General features: G+C 35.8%; 1 protein-coding gene across 3 annotated transcripts in view; it reads left to right on the top strand.

The window, feature by feature from the left end:
* The window catches only part of TENM1 (teneurin transmembrane protein 1), an 845,979-nt gene that overhangs the window by 572,076 nt on the left and 257,753 nt on the right, over nt 1-16,150 (top strand). For all 3 annotated transcript variants that reach the window (XM_015443786.4, XM_065538348.2, XM_065538349.2), the window contains 5 exons: nt 1,344-1,543; nt 3,046-3,256; nt 8,338-8,439; nt 9,849-10,043; nt 13,000-13,200. In XM_015443786.4, coding sequence (XP_015299272.2) covers nt 1,344-1,543; nt 3,046-3,256; nt 8,338-8,439; nt 9,849-10,043; nt 13,000-13,200 — 909 coding nt within the window. The remainder of the gene's footprint in view (nt 1-1,343; nt 1,544-3,045; nt 3,257-8,337; nt 8,440-9,848; nt 10,044-12,999; nt 13,201-16,150) is intronic.

Below are 16,150 nucleotides of genomic sequence, written 5' to 3'. Positions count from 1 at the left end.
GACCATGCGACATGGGCATCACTTGGGAACTTGTTAGAAATGTCTGACTTTGAACCTACTGAATCAGAATTTGTATTTTAAAACAACTGCCTTCTTGTACGCATTAAAGTTTGAGAATCTCTACTGCAGTATCTTCCTTAGCATTGTCTCTCATACCTTCTCCTTCTTTCCATTCACACAAAATTATTTTTCACTGAGATGTAGTTTTTCTATATGAGGTGTTTGGGCATACCCTAAATTTAGATCTTCGTGTCATTTCACCTGAATCACCCATAATTCCTATGTCATTCTTGTGTCCGTCTGCTCTAATTCATCCTACCTCTGCCTCAAGATTAGCCTTTCTAATGTACCCAAACCTCTTCCCTCTTCTTAAAAACCTTTAATGGCTTTCTATCCTTTATTAAATAAACCCTTTTGACTGGTCCTCTAGGCCCTAGACAACATGATTTCCTTCTTCCCTCCAGCCCTAATTCCAACTGCTCCTCTCTATAGACACATACCCTACACCTTAGCTTTACAGTTTCTTTCCTCTTTTTAGTTCAAGCCATCCTTTCCATGTGTACCACTCTTCCCAATAACTCTTTTGAAATCCTTGTCCTCCTCTAAGGTTCATCTTCAATGCCACTTCCTGTAGTAACTTTTTCTCATTCATCCATTTGTTCTTTGAGTACATATGTATCATCTATGTTCTTTGCCTACAGTTGCTTACATTGTTCTAGGTACTGGGAATAAACCAATGAATAAAACAGCCCTGTGCAGTGCTTGTCCTCACAGAACTTACATTCTATTGAGGCAAAATAGACAATAAACAATAAATAAGTAAAATATATAGTATGTTAGATGGTGATAAGTGCTAAGGAGAAATAAAAGACGATAAAGAGGATAGAGACAGCTAAAGATGAGGAGTATCCTCCAACCAAATAACTTTCCCTCTTTCAAATACACAGAGCACTTATTTTTCTCTACAGTGAGGTTATATGTGCTTGTCCTATTTTCCCTGCTATTTTCAATGCTCCTTGAGAGCAACAACTGCCTCTTATTCATCTTTGTATCTCTTGCAGCTACCAAGACAGCACTCAGTAAATAATGGTTAAAAGTAGTGAAATTGATTGAAATAAATGCAATAGGATTTGAAGAGAAGGGAGAGACTGACATAGTGGGTGGTTGGGGAAGGCTCCTTAGAAGATATTTAATTTGGGCAAGGCCTTGAAAGACAGATGGGGTGGGGAGGAAGAAAAAGCTGAGTAAGTTATTTTGATATATCTGTTCTTGAAAAGCTAAAAACCATTGCTTTATAAATTAAGATGAACATGGTTTGTAATTTTCTCTACCTTTAAAACTAGTGTTTCAGAAGGGACGGGCGATAGACACTGGAGAAGTTGACATTGGTGCACAGGTCATGCAGACCATTCCACCTGGTTTATTCTGGCGTTTCCAGATTACTATCCACCATCCGATATATCTGAAATTCAATATTTCTTTAGCCAAGGACTCTCTTCTGGGAATTTATGGCAGAAGAAATATTCCACCTACACATACTCAGGTATTTGATATTATAAGTATTTTCTTGAAACCTTTTCAAGGGTGATGGGTTGAACAGGGTTTGTGACTTGTGAAATATGTGGTTGTCAAAGGTAAGGACAGAAAAATATTTGTCATGAATAAATATCCAGAATAATTACACTGAAACTAATGAAAAACAAATGACATGGAGAATAAGGAATAACATTTAGCAGAGCAGATTCAGAAAAGAAAGTTTAAGACAATACCTTTTGAACTTGACTTCTGCTTCCTGGAACTGGCTGTTCATGAGCTTCCCAGACCTCTCATCTTGCTTAGCTTTACTGCCCACACGCCCTTCACTGATTTCATACACCTGTGTCCCCTTTTACCAATGACGGAATGCACATTAATCAGAAATTAGTGAGAAATTAGTCAAAAAGTTAGGTTTTGTCTTACAGGTAGAAATTTGTCTTTACTATTGTTAATAACGTAAATGTGTAAAACTTCTATGATTTTTATAGCCCTTCCATAAACCTTAAACATCTCATTTCTCTTATTTTCTTCTCCTTATTTTTTCCCCACATGAACCCATTCCGAGCACTACTTCATCTAAGAAGTAGCAAAAATAATCAAACATCGGGGCTTGTTTTTTCCCCAACAGATACGACTATAGTTAAAACTTTACCTTCAGTTAGTCAAGAGATCATATTAAACAAAGAAACAAACTAAAAAAAAACCTTACCTTCTGGGCCAGAATAGAAAGGGAATTAGAATGCATTCAAATGTGACTCAAAAAATAAATGTTCAAGGAAACATGTGCCAGGTGTTTGTCACCTGATTAAAAAAAATGGAGGGGAGGGGCCTTTTGAATATGTAAATATGTCACCCACAAATGTAGTAAATTGTGATGAATGTTCTCAAATTTTTGACTGTTCATTTATTTATTTTAAAAACTATACAACTGTTTTTAATTTGTAGAGAAGATCACAGTAACATTTATGAGTGGAAGGTGCATTTTCAAGTATCTTCTATCAGATGCTTTAGTAAAATGTCAAGATTCTCCTGCATAATACTAAACAAGATTTCTTTCTATTTTTTACTTATTCATTTTTAAATAATTATTTTGAATACTCTCAAACTGAAAGGTTTATAATATTTATAATTACAGTGAGGGTTTTTTCAGAATTAATAATATGTTTTTGAGTTTAAATATGCTCTTTAAAAAACTTTTAAGATTTTTATAAAATTTTTAAAATTTGTGTTAATTTTTTTAAAACAAAGGATATTGCTTTGTTGCCCAGGCTGGTCTTGAACCCTTGGGATCAAGTGATCTTCCTGTCCTGGCCTCCCAAAGTGTTGGGATTACAGGCATGAGCCACTGTGCCTGGCCAAGTCTAAATATACTTAAAAATTGATAACCTCCTCTTCCACTTTCCTCACCTTCAAAGCAAAGAAGTATTAAATAGGGCAGTTGCAGTTAGGGATGTTTATCAGTCTAGAAGAAAAAGTAGTGGCTCATCTTTATGTTTGTATTTGTTCCAGTTCGATTTTGTAAAACTAATGGATGGCAAACAGCTGGTCAAGCAGGACTCCAAGGGCTCTGATGATACACAGCACTCCCCTCGGAACCTGATCTTAACTTCGCTTCAGGAGACAGGTTTCATAGAGTATATGGATCAAGGACCTTGGTATCTGGCATTTTACAATGATGGAAAAAAGATGGAGCAAGTATTCGTGTTAACTACAGCAATTGGTAAGCTGCTTTGCCTAATATGTTGAATTGACAGTTCAACTCTAGAAAGACACAATCAGTGATGACAGTGTCCTGGGGGTTAAGTATATTGTTCACTTTGAGTTGAAGTCATTATTGAGGAAAGGTTACTATGACAAAAGTTTATATTGTTGTTATCATTGATGTTGTTTAAATGCTGATTAAGATTTTTTTAATGCTACCTTATTTGTTTCTCTTCTAAGACACTTGCCATATACCTTTTTATGTGTTCTCAACAGAAATAATTACCTTAGTAATATTATTACGAAGGCTACATAGATGAACAACTTCAGTGAAACAGGGAATAAGCGAGTTAATTTAAGTTCTATTATTTTTTAAAAAGCAATGAATACCTTTTTCAAATAGAAAAACTAGTTTCAGTACAGTTCTTCTTTAGAACAACTGATTCTAGAACCATTAGGGCTTTAAAATACAACAAAAGATTATTTAGAGAAGAATATTAAGGATAATAACTTGAGACATTTAAAGCCCTTTCTTATAGAATATTTTAGTTTGAAATTCATCACAATGTCTCTTTCAGTGTGCTCAGGGCCTTTTAAAACATGTTCTTTTTAATGCAATGCCTGCATATACTCATTCACTTTCACCCTAGTTAGTTTCAGACATCTCACTCTTTTGTCATTTTGAGATAAATAGTCCTCGTGACCCTTTGTGTGAATAAAACTGAGCTCCTTAGCAATTTTAGAGTCCTGAAAATAGACAACTCATAGACACAGTATCGTATTGTGTGAATTTTCCTAAAACACGTGTCTTTTAAAAGACAAGAAAATATTTTACAGCTGTCAGTTTTCAATACAATTCTCACCACTTTATCCTTTAGTTAACCTGTTCAGCCATATGTTTAGGAAGATGTGTGGACTGTTAATAGATATACCATCTGCTCTTTTTAACAATTATGTTCTATTTTTACTTGATGCTGAAGACCTTGAGTCAGTAGAAAATGGTATTCCAGCCATAAGATTATCAAAACTTTCTTCTAAAGTAATCAGAAAGGCAATACAATGGAAATGATGATGTTTCCCCTAGAGAAAAACGCCACTGATCTTATATCTTCAAAAGATAAAATATTTGCTTGTTAAAATAGAAAATAAATTTTTAAGTCATGTCACTGTTCTGCTATTGACAGGCTCAGTGGGGCAGGTTCAACGGATGAATATTTCATGGCATTTTTCCATAGAGGCTTAATTTTAATAATGTACATGTCAAGGAGTTATGAAAGGTTGAGTTTCTCCTAAAAATTAGATAAATTAGAAGATATAAAATATTTGTGAAGACTTTCTCTCTTCCTGTTATACTTACTTTTAAGCTCAAGTTAAAACACTAACTGATATATTAACCTTCCAAAAATCAATAGACGCAGAAACGTGTTTAGAGGTTTTTTCCTTTCCCTTACTTCCTCCCCCAAAGAACCTAAACTTTGAGATCCAATTCACATCATCTACATATCAATCTGTCAGTTTCATATGCAACAACATATTTGCTCTTTGCTTAATGCAAGTCAGTCTCTTTACTTTTCTCTTGTCTTTTTAAAATTAGAAGCAACAGAAACGTTTCTGCTACCATTTCACTTAAAGAAAACTCAAGTAAATGTTCCCAAAATCAAAAGGTTTATAAGTCATTCACCCTAAATTCTCCTCTTTTTTTATTTATTTTTTTATTTTTATTTTTTTTGAGACAGAATTTCTCTCCATCGGCCAGGCTGGAGTGCAATGGCGCGATCTTGGCTCACTACAACCTCTGCCTCCTGGGTTCAGGCGATTTTCCTGCCTCAGCCTCCTGAGTAGCTGTGATTACAGGCACCTGCCACCACTCCCAGCTAATTTTTGTATTTTTAGTAGAGACGGGGTTTCACCATGTTGGCCAGGCTGATCTCAAACTCCTGACCTCAGATGATCCACCCGCCTCAGCCTCCCGAAGTGCTGGGAGTACAGGCGTGAGCCACTATGCCTGGCCTCCTCATTTTATTTTTGTTTTTGAAGTTTACCTTAATCAGAGTAAAAAGAAGCCAATATACTTGATTAAACAAAGTCAGATTTGTATGAATTTGCTCTAAACGCTGCTCATTTATCTATTTCATGATAATGTTAGAATCAGTTGATTGATCTCAACTATATTTGGTCTGCTACTAACAAGGATGAAGACAATTAATAACTAACATTTACTAAATGACTAATACAGGTCATACACTGGTCTAAGTTACTATATATTATTTTCCAGTAGTATAGGCAGCATTGTCAATATCCCTTAATCTCAGGCAACTTGCTCTGTAGTAGGATAATAGATAGCATTTATGGAGTGCCACTCTGCCCCAAGCACTGTACTAGATGCTTTACACTCAGTTATCTTCTTTGATTCTCATCACAACCCAGATAGCTCTGGAATAGTGATACATATATTACAAATAACTAAATGGAGGCTTGGACAGAGTAAATAATTTGGCAAGGTCTCAGATAGCAAGTGGCAAAATTGAAATCTGAGAACCAGTATGTCTGATTCCAAATTCCATACCCTTTAGACTATACTCATTCTATAAGATTATTCATTACATTTAGTTTCTCCCTTGAGAATAACTACCAGAAACAAAACCTATCATCAGCACAGATGCAAATACCAAGGGGCTTTTGACTGTAGCGTAAGAACAGGGTTTAAACATAGAACTTCAAAATTATTCTCACCTCTAAGGAACTGGACTCTAGGAAGTAATTCTGAAGTAAGATTTAAAAGATAGAAGGCAAAGATTACTGGAGGCCAACACAAATAGAAAAACACATTCTTTTTCATCACTGGTTGTTTATGTGTTTCTGCTGCAGCCATCCTCCTCCTGGAGTCCCTAGGCTGTTTCAATGTCTCTTTGATACCCAGTGGAAGTGGCAGCTTCCAAAGCCTATATTGCCTTCTCTTCTCATTTGCATTGCTGGGGTTAAGTTTTGTACAGCCCTTTGAGCCCAGGAACAGTTCTTAAATAAGTCAATAAGATGTAGGGATTTTTATTTATTTTGATAGCAAGCTTTATTAAACATTTTTTCCAGAAGAGCTACATTCCCACAAGGCTGCTTCCATAAAGTTGCCAATAGGATCTGGTATGAAATTAAATTCAACTATGTTTATTTTTGGAAGCTTCCTCTATGGCCTCCTACTAACCATCCAGCATGGGGGAAATTCAAATGTGGATTTAAGAAGTGGCACTACTGCTTGGTACAACAAAGCTAGAGAAGTAGAAAACAGATAATAATTGTTCCATCTCTGAATGATAAAAAGTCTCTTTATGCCTTTTCATAACTACTTGTTAAGTAAATTAGTGATTTTCTGATGATAACTAGTGTTTTAATGAGTTAAAAATAGTTGGCTCTTTGCTGAATGCTATATTTCAGTCAGCCCAGGTGTGGTTAAGTGAATGTCAGGTGTCACTTGCTTATCCAGTTGAGCTTTCTAACACTGTGATGAGGGACCAGACTGGCATAAACCGCAAAAGGCATGTGTTCACATAGTGGTTAGACAAATAATATCTTCAATTGATAATAGGGTGGCTATCCAGCCACTGGATTCATTCTCAGCTTTTAAGAATCCCCCAAATGGACTAGATACCTCTTTCTTTTTCTTGTTTTTATTCTTCTCAAGGCAAAAATGCAACATTTAGAACAAAGTTCTCTAACTATGGAAGTTTACTATTTAAAACATTGGTTCTCAGTGCTCTCATGTATTGATTGTCAGAATGTAGATGACTGGGCTGCATTCCTCTGAAGCAGGTTTGGTAGATCTAGAGCTGAAACACAGGCATCTCCATTTTAAGTGCCCCCGGTGATCTACTGATACAAGTAATCCACAGGCTACAATTGTAGAAATGCTATTTCTCGACCTTCATTATAAATTCTCACTCTTATTGTTCAGTGGAAAATATCAGGACCACCTCCTAGAATCTCTCCTTCTAATCAGAAATAGCTTATCCAAGTGAAACTTGGTGAAGCAGGTAATTTGGATTGAAAAAGGAAAAAATGGTACACAAGAAAAGTGTGAGTTTAATAAGCCAGAACACTAAACTCAGAGTCCAAGAATGCTGAATATGAGAAATTTATAGAAAGGTAGAATGAGAAGAAGATCACACACACACACACACACACACACCCCACAAAAAAAAACCCTGCAAGAATAATGCGTAGGTACCACAATAGTTCAGACTTAGAATTTGATCATTATTGTGCTCAAACACAATTTTAAAATACAAACATTTTTCACCTAATTGTCGGAGAGACTGACATTTGTATAATATTATAGATTTTCAGAGAAGTTACCATAAGTCTTATGAAAGTTCTGTTGCACTGTACATATTTATGTCACCAAAACTGCCTATCAGTACCTTCAAAGCCATCTCAATTCATCTGAAATCTATTCTTCTCTAAGAATGGATTGAAAGGAAATTAGTGGGAGAAAACTGATAAGCATCTACAGTTAAGAAAGCATTTCTCAACAAAATATTTAGGTTCTAATGCTTTTAGTGGTGGTGAATTTAATATGAACACTTACTTTAAAAGCCTTCCATTGTCACTTATTAATGAAAATGAAATACTGAATATCATATTTAAGCTGTCAAGATAGTAGATTAAATAAGTTGCTAGAGAAGAAACTTTATTTGCTAAAAGCTAAATTTGAAAAATAAGCAGTAGACTTAGTCATCTGGGTTACATTTTAAAGCCTGTTTTGCTTTTGAGAAATGCCCTGTAATCCTGGTACATTTTTTAGCTTTATCATGAATGTCTCTTAAGAATACAATTCAACTAGAACATTTATGTACTTTAGAGATCATGATGTTTTTTAGTTCCACTCTTGATCAGCCAATTCAGCAAACCCAGGGCCCTTTTTATAATTTTGTACTGCATATGACATCTTACAGATGTCTTTGTATGTGATTTTGAACAGTAAGTGCTCCACAAACAGCAAAGTGCAAAATTGTCATAGGTCCAGAGTTCCTGCAACTTAAAAAAATTTAAAGACTCTACAGCCTGGAGATTCATTCATTTTTTTTATCTTTTTCTCTGTATTACTAGAAATAATGGATGACTGTTCAACCAATTGCAATGGAAATGGAGAGTGTATCTCTGGCCATTGTCATTGTTTCCCAGGATTCCTTGGACCTGACTGTGCTAGAGGTAATGTTGTTCTGTTATTCTGATTGGTTTAGGAAAATAGATGTGATTTCATAACCCAGAATTAGTAGTAATAGTAATAGTAAGTAACAGTAGTAGTGGTGACAGCAACAGCAGCAGTGTTCCCTACTGCTGCTGCCAAAAGCTGAGCACTTACTATGCCAGGCACTGTTCTAAACACTTTGTGTTCTGTCTTTTAATTCCAGCTTCCTACAATAGCTCTATGAGATAGATCTGCTATTATCCAATTTTTATGGGCAAAGAAACAATGCCAGAGAGTTTAAGTGACTTAACCAGGGTTACCTAACAGCTGGGATTTGTACATAGGTTGTTTGACCAGTCACTACATGATGCTTTTATTTCCTTCACAAATTAATTCATAATGAGCTGACTTTAAAAGTGAAGTAAGTTGATAACTGCTTATGCACACCAATGTATGTGGAAGGGGTGGGTTATCACCAAATGAGTAAGGAGCCTACAAAGTAAAGACTGGAAAGTCAGAAGTCAAACTTAGCAAACTTCACTCTCCTAGACTTGCCCATAGTTTAATTTTTGAAAAGCTTTAGGTAAATCACATCATGTTTTCCCATAGACTTACAGTTATTATTTTAGAGGTGTTTTCTGCTCATTTTCACTATATTCTTAAAGTTCCCAGTCTGCTAACACTTTAATATCAAGTTTCTCAGACACTTAGTTTCTTTCTATTAAATTCCATTCAGTAGAGAATTCTAAAGCACTTGCTAGGTTCCCAGCACCATGATAGATCTTGAGGAGGTGGAGGTTGAGGGTGGAGGTGATGGTTGGTATTAAAAAATCAGTAAGACAAAAAATACAGGCCTTGTCCTCAAAAAGCCCATAGTTTTAATAAGGAGACTAACAATGACAAAGCAGAATTAGCATTTTAATAAAGGTCTGCACAATGTGTTGTAGGAACAGACATCTGTCCAATAGAAATCTATTTACACAACTTTTTAAAGATAATATTTTATAACATTAATAACTTTACTTATTGCTTTTTAACATTTTTTAATTATTTACTTATTGCTTTTTTTAGGAAGCAAAATTTTTAGATTTTCCTTCCTAAAAGTAAACGTACATCTCCCTGAGGAAGAAAAATATAAGAAAGAAAAATCCTAGCTTAAAATAATAACAATAATAGTTTAAGAGTAGGGTGAGATCAAAAGAAAGTACTTGAAATAATTTCTCCACTGAGGATATTTTTTAATTTACCTTTATTTCACTCCCATAAGAGGAAAATTCTGTTTGTAATCATGAACATGTGCCTATTTAATAAAGGGTAAGACAGAAATAGTACATTTTTTTGCCTGAAATACGAGAATCAATAGAGAATTGCTCTTTGGAGACTTTGAAAGCATTATGAGAACATTACAAGTTCATTTGCCAACCTTCAGATTCCTGCCCTGTGCTGTGTGGTGGGAATGGAGAATACGAGAAAGGACACTGTGTCTGCCGGCATGGCTGGAAGGGGCCAGAGTGCGACGTTCCAGAAGAACAATGCATTGATCCAACATGCTTTGGCCATGGCACCTGCATCATGGGAGTCTGCATCTGTGTGCCAGGATACAAAGGAGAAATATGTGAGGAAGGTCAGAATCCCATTTTAATCTATTGCTTCAGGCTTTTCTCTCACTCAATTGTCCAAGGTGTCATTCTGTTCTCCTAGTAGAGATGCAAGTGGCCTTTGCAAACAATAAGTGCTCAACATCTTAGTACATGCAGCAGTGGGTTTGGGTCAGTGGAACTCTTGTCTCTTCTGACAGATTCTAATATTATACATGAGGCTGTATCTGTGACACTTTCAGAGCAATAATGAAAAATAGTATTGTCCGTCCCTAATTTCTATCACTGTTTTATAGCTTGAGAATGTCCATATTGATGATTTTAGGTGTTAACTCATATGCTTTCATTATTACAGAATGCATTATGCTACATCTCACTTTAAAGCACATAAAAAAATAATAATATATGCATGTTTGCCGTCATTTTGCAAATGTTTTCTTTGGGAGTGATTTGTAATTACCATTACTATTATTGCTTTATATTATTGTTACATACCTCATGCTGAAATTTGACCTCCATGCCTAAGGAAGCAGGCTTACTACTAATGAGTTTCAAAGCCATGCCTTTACATTAAATTCACCCCAAAGGAGTCTTTATCCCCCCAAAATTTTGAAATGGCAAGTTTTATCATTTAAAGAGACACACTGGAAAATAAGTTTAATAGTAATTAGACGTTTTTCATGCTACATTCCTCAAACAAGACTGATTTCAGAAATAATATTAAACCATTACCATGGGAGATGGTCTCATCATAACTGTTGTTCGGGAAAGAGGCTGCTGAAAATGCACAATAATTGTCTTTTAAAGATGGCTCATTAAGACTATTACACAGCATTCTAAAGGGTTTAATCTCATTCCACTCCATGAACAAGCAAGACTTTAGCTCTTCACCTCCCATTAACAATAGTAGAATTTTGGTGTGATGATTATATCTGCTCCAATAAATGCCATTTGGCCTAGACAAGGCACTGGAGTTGCTGAGTTACTTTCAGAAAATGTTTTTATGGTGATCCAACTGAAATAATTATATTTAAGTTGTAAATTCAGATGCTATATAGACCCACAGAGTGTTAGTAAAAAAATATTGTCACATCTACAAATTACCATGAAAAACATGTAATCTAATTAATTTAGACCCCTCTAATTTAAATTTTTTAAGCAGTTTAAAAAAGAGTTCACTTAAATTAGCCTTCTCCAGGGTCACTAAGAATATTTGTAGAATAACCAAGATATTAAGGAATAATGCTTAGCACATTTAATGGTATAAATTTTTCCAATGCAATAGAAAAAAATGTTTTAAGTCAAACATTGCAGCAGGACCCCACAGGCTGAACCAGGCCTCTGAATGGGTTTTGTTTGGCTCACACTGTGTTGCTGTTGTTACTGTTGTTTAATGTGACTTATTTGCCAAAATTTAAAAATAGGGAAGTGCCATATGAAAATTCCTATTTCTGGCTTCTTTAAACACTAGAAAATCTGGTGACCCTGGGCTCACATTGCTACATGGTGGCAATCAACTGGAGCCAAGTAGCAGCAGTTCTTTTTAAAAGGATACTTGCTTTCAGTTTGCTCCCAATACACCCTTTTTTTCTTCCATACGGCCCATTTCCTTCCTGTATGCCTCCTGCCTGGCCCCTTTAGCCATATGATTTTGTGCTTCTAAATTAAATATGACAATATGACATGAATGATTTAAATATGACTTCCATGAATACATTGAAGCAGGCTTCTTAATAAAATAGGCTATATTAAGTTAAATATTACTTTATTAAAATTATTATTCTTTAACATAACAAAATGGCCTCCTTCTGAGAAAAGATTCTATACTTTGGACTTTCCCTCTCTCTTCAAATCATGAATCAAATTAGATGTACCTTCTGGTATTTATTTGCTTATTAGCTCAGATAATAAAGTATTGTGCTAATGACTCCAAGATCTTGGGCTAATTATAGTGGCAATAACACCAATTATAATAGTGCTTAGTTAGACCTACTCTGTTCCACGGACGGAAGCCACACCCTAAAACTAGGCAGTCTTGGAAATGCAGGCAGGTTGTCATGGTCTATTTTCATTGCTAGAAAAGTAATTCAAATCATACATCCTCATTACGATTAGTTATTTTAGTCTCATTTTATTTGTATGGAAAGACTAGAAATTTGGAAATCAACCTTTCTATTTCCCATGGATTGGTTACTAGTTAAAAGCACAAAACAATTTTTCCCCAAGGCAAGCATAAGATCTACCTCTAAAACAATACATACATTTGTTAGAATGTATACAAAAATTTCCAGACTCACAGAATCGGAGACAAATGGAATTGGGTCTGTGATATTCTAAGACATTGAAAACTATGTCACTGTGTTCTCATAGAAGGATAAGCCATGAAGAAATGAATTTTTAAATTAAATTTAAAATATTGCATTTTCAGTACTTCTAAGGAATAAATGAGAGATTATAATAAATTGATGTAAATTTTATTATTTCATGCAACAGCATTCACCTCACCCAATACCTTGAATAATCCAAATTTCAAAAATTTATATAAACTCCTCTAGACTTATCAAATAAAAGTCTTCTCTGGGAGCTATGCTTCCAGTTTCAGAAAGGATAAGGAATGACTTACCAAAAACTCTTGGGCTGTTTTGTGAAGTTGAGCAATTCCTGATGAAGGTCCACAGTACTCCACTCACTTATTTGTGTGGGGGTACTGCACACTGTTCACAGTCTCACACAGCACATGCGTTGTTTCCTTCTCCTTCTAAATTTAGGTTACAACCATTATGATACCCCACCATATTTTGAAGTGTTAATAATATGGTTTGGACAGAGTGTTTGCATGAGTCATTTTATTACCTAATTAAAGCAGCATTGATGATATAAAACTAGGAAATCAATGTAATCTCCATTTTATCATACTAAGGTACATTGGCCATACCTGTTCATTATTAATCACCCCTCCCCCCTACTTTTTTGTGCCTTCAGAGGACTGCTTAGACCCAATGTGTTCCAACCATGGCATCTGTGTAAAAGGAGAATGTCACTGTTCTACTGGCTGGGGAGGAGTTAACTGTGAAACACCACTTCCTATATGTCAAGAGCAGTGCTCAGGACACGGAACTTTTCTTCTGGACACTGGAGTATGCAGCTGTGATCCCAAGTGGACAGGATCTGACTGTTCAACAGGTGTAGTGGAGTTAATTTCCTTCTCCTTCCTCTACTCTTAAATTCTAACTATTCCTTCCTTAAGGTAGTGCTTCTTAAAATGTGATCCATACATCTTTGTGAGTCATAAGGGGCTTCCAGGTATGTCCTAGGTTAGTATTTTACTGCATTTTTATTTATAACATGCTGTTACCTGTTTTATTCATCTTGTTTTTCATTGTAGGTCTGTGCTTGAATTTCTGTCTTCATTTTGTATTCTCCTACAGTTATTTAATACATTCCCAAGTCTCCTACTGTCAGTTCTGTGCAGATTATTTCAAATTATATCTCTCCCAAACTCAAATAATCTGGCATTTCCAACGATCTGTGAAATATTTCTACTGGGTGTCCCATCACTTAAAAACACAGCTTAGCCCAGGAACTCTATCCCATTTTACATATTGCTATATTGCCACTCAATTGCTATTCCTACAATATTGCTTTCCTTTTTTCATTCCCTACTCTAGCATCTTCTATGGTTTCCCATTATCTGTAGATAAACTAGTCTATGATCAAAAGCCTACCACAAACTATTCCAAAAATCTTTCTCCAGCGTATCTTCTATTTTTGCTTCCTGCATAAATCCTTCCTTTGCCAAAGTAATCTATGTGCTCTCCTTACCCTTAGTGAACCATATTTTTTACTTCTCTCCATGCCTTTTCCTCCTCATGAGATGCTATTGTAGTTCCACCTAGTGAAATCCAACCCGTCCACCAAGACTACCTATGATTTTGGCCATTCCATAAAATGTTTGCTGATCACGTCAACAGGGATCCCCTGAATTTATTTATTTTTTTATTTTTTGTTTGAGATGGAGTCTTGCTCTGTCACCCAGGCTGGAGTGCAGTGATGCAATCTCAGCTCACTGCAACCTCCGCCTCCCAGGTTCAAGTGATTCTACTGCCTCAGCCTCCCAAGTAGCTGGGACTACAGGCACGTGACACCATGCCCAGCTAATTTGTTTGTATTTTTAGTAGAGACAGGGTTTCACCGTGTTAGCCAGGATGGTCTCGATCTCCTGACCTCGTGATCCGCCTGCCTTGGCCTCCCAAAGTGCCAGGATTACGGGCATGAGCCACAGCGCCGGACAGGATCCCCTGAAATCTTATCATGCACATTGCTAAAGAGCACAGAAAGCATTGTGATGTAGATGTGTGTGCACATGGCTTGTCTTTTCACCTGAATTATAAGCACTAAAAATAACAAGTCATTCTTTATACCATTTTTCTTATCTTCAAACCATGTACTCATTAAATAAGTAGAATTAATAAGTGGTAACTCTTAGAAAGCCTCTGCCTATGAATTTTGTTAAAGATGTAAAATGACATGGTAAGCAGGAAGGATTGAAGCACTGTGGGACTTTTTGTACCACTGAATTAACTCATGAGCTGAAAAGTCTGTGATCCTACATTGTAAGGAAAGAGGAGGATTTCTCTGTTAAGAGGTTTAATTTTAGAATAATAATTCACCGCAGTTCTAACAATACTTCACTGAAATTTTGTTGCCTCACATAGGTGTAATACAGGAAAGAGGAATGCATTTTACAATTTCAGAAAATGATCAAAATGCTAAAAGCAATCTAATAACTAAGATGAAAATCTTAAAAACTATATATATCTGTATCCTTATATACACATATAACCTTTATGTCTAACAGATATACATGTGCCTGCTAAGTTCTTGGCATGGTGCTTGATGCTAGGTTTATAGTAGTGAACAAGGTGGATGGGGTCCTTGCACAAATGGATCCTACAGTTTAGTCAGAGAGACATTTAACAAGTTAGAAAAAGGTTACAAAGGGAAAGTTTCTGGGTATTATGAGACTGTACAGTAGGGACCTAACTTGATTATTAATTTACTTACTAAATGTTATTGAATACTTTCCATCCTTCCATGTTTCAGATGCCGTATTATGGCTTAGAACTTTAAGTTTAAAATGATAATATTAATGTTATTATTATTATAGCAAACACATAATAATTATTATGTATTAGTCACTATTGTAAGCATTGTACATATATTAACTCACTGATAACAACTCTATAAGTATGATAATTATGCCTACTTTACAGATAAGGAAAGCAAGGCACTGAGAGGTGAAATAACTTGCCCAAAGACAACCATATACCTTCTGGCTTCACAGTTCATATATTTCACCACTATACTGCACTGTCCTCCAGAAATTTATTATCTAACTCACCACGTATACAAATGTATCATTGTTGGACCATGTCCAGGGCCATGTGTCACAGAGCACAAAGGAGGGAGCAGTAGACTATTTTTGTGAGAAGAAGCCTTACAGTCAGGTAAGGTCTGTAGAAGTCTTAACATTTGAATTAACACCAGAATGATGATTGCATGTTTATCACATGGACAAGAGAGGAAAGAACATTTCAGGCAAAAGGAGCAGCTTAAACAAAGAAATAGAGCTATGAATCTAAATGACACATTTGGGGACTTGCAAGCCATTGGGTATAGCTATAGCCTAGGAGTGCAGAAGGTGATAAAACTGGTGAGATGAGCAGGGGTTAGAACTAAGGGAGTTTTATTTACATACTATGCTGAGGAATTTGCATTTCTTCTTGACACAATAGGAAAGCATTAAGTGATTTAAAACAAACTGCCTTTGAGATAGACCACTGAGAAGACCAATTGTAGCTGAATGATATAAGGAACTAAGAGACATGTGCAATGTGATTATTGGAGTAGTCAAGGAGCATGATGGTGAGAAGGGCCTGAATTGAAGCTGTAGTTGTGAGAATGGTGAGGTGGAAACAGACTAGAGAGGAATGACCACGGTAGATGTAGAGAAAAGAGACAGGGTAACTGCTTTGGATGACTAGGTAAAAGTAAGTGCCACCAACTGAGAGAGAAAAGACATAGGCAGAAAAGTGGGTTTGGGGCAGAGGGGCCAGCTATGGTGAGCTCAGTT

The sequence above is a fragment of the Macaca fascicularis genome, chromosome X, assembly GCF_037993035.2.
Source record: "Macaca fascicularis isolate 582-1 chromosome X, T2T-MFA8v1.1".
Classification (NCBI taxonomy): domain Eukaryota; kingdom Metazoa; phylum Chordata; class Mammalia; order Primates; family Cercopithecidae; genus Macaca; species Macaca fascicularis.
Note: the sequence above shows the minus strand (reverse complement) of the source record. Positions and strands in the feature narration are given on the sequence as shown.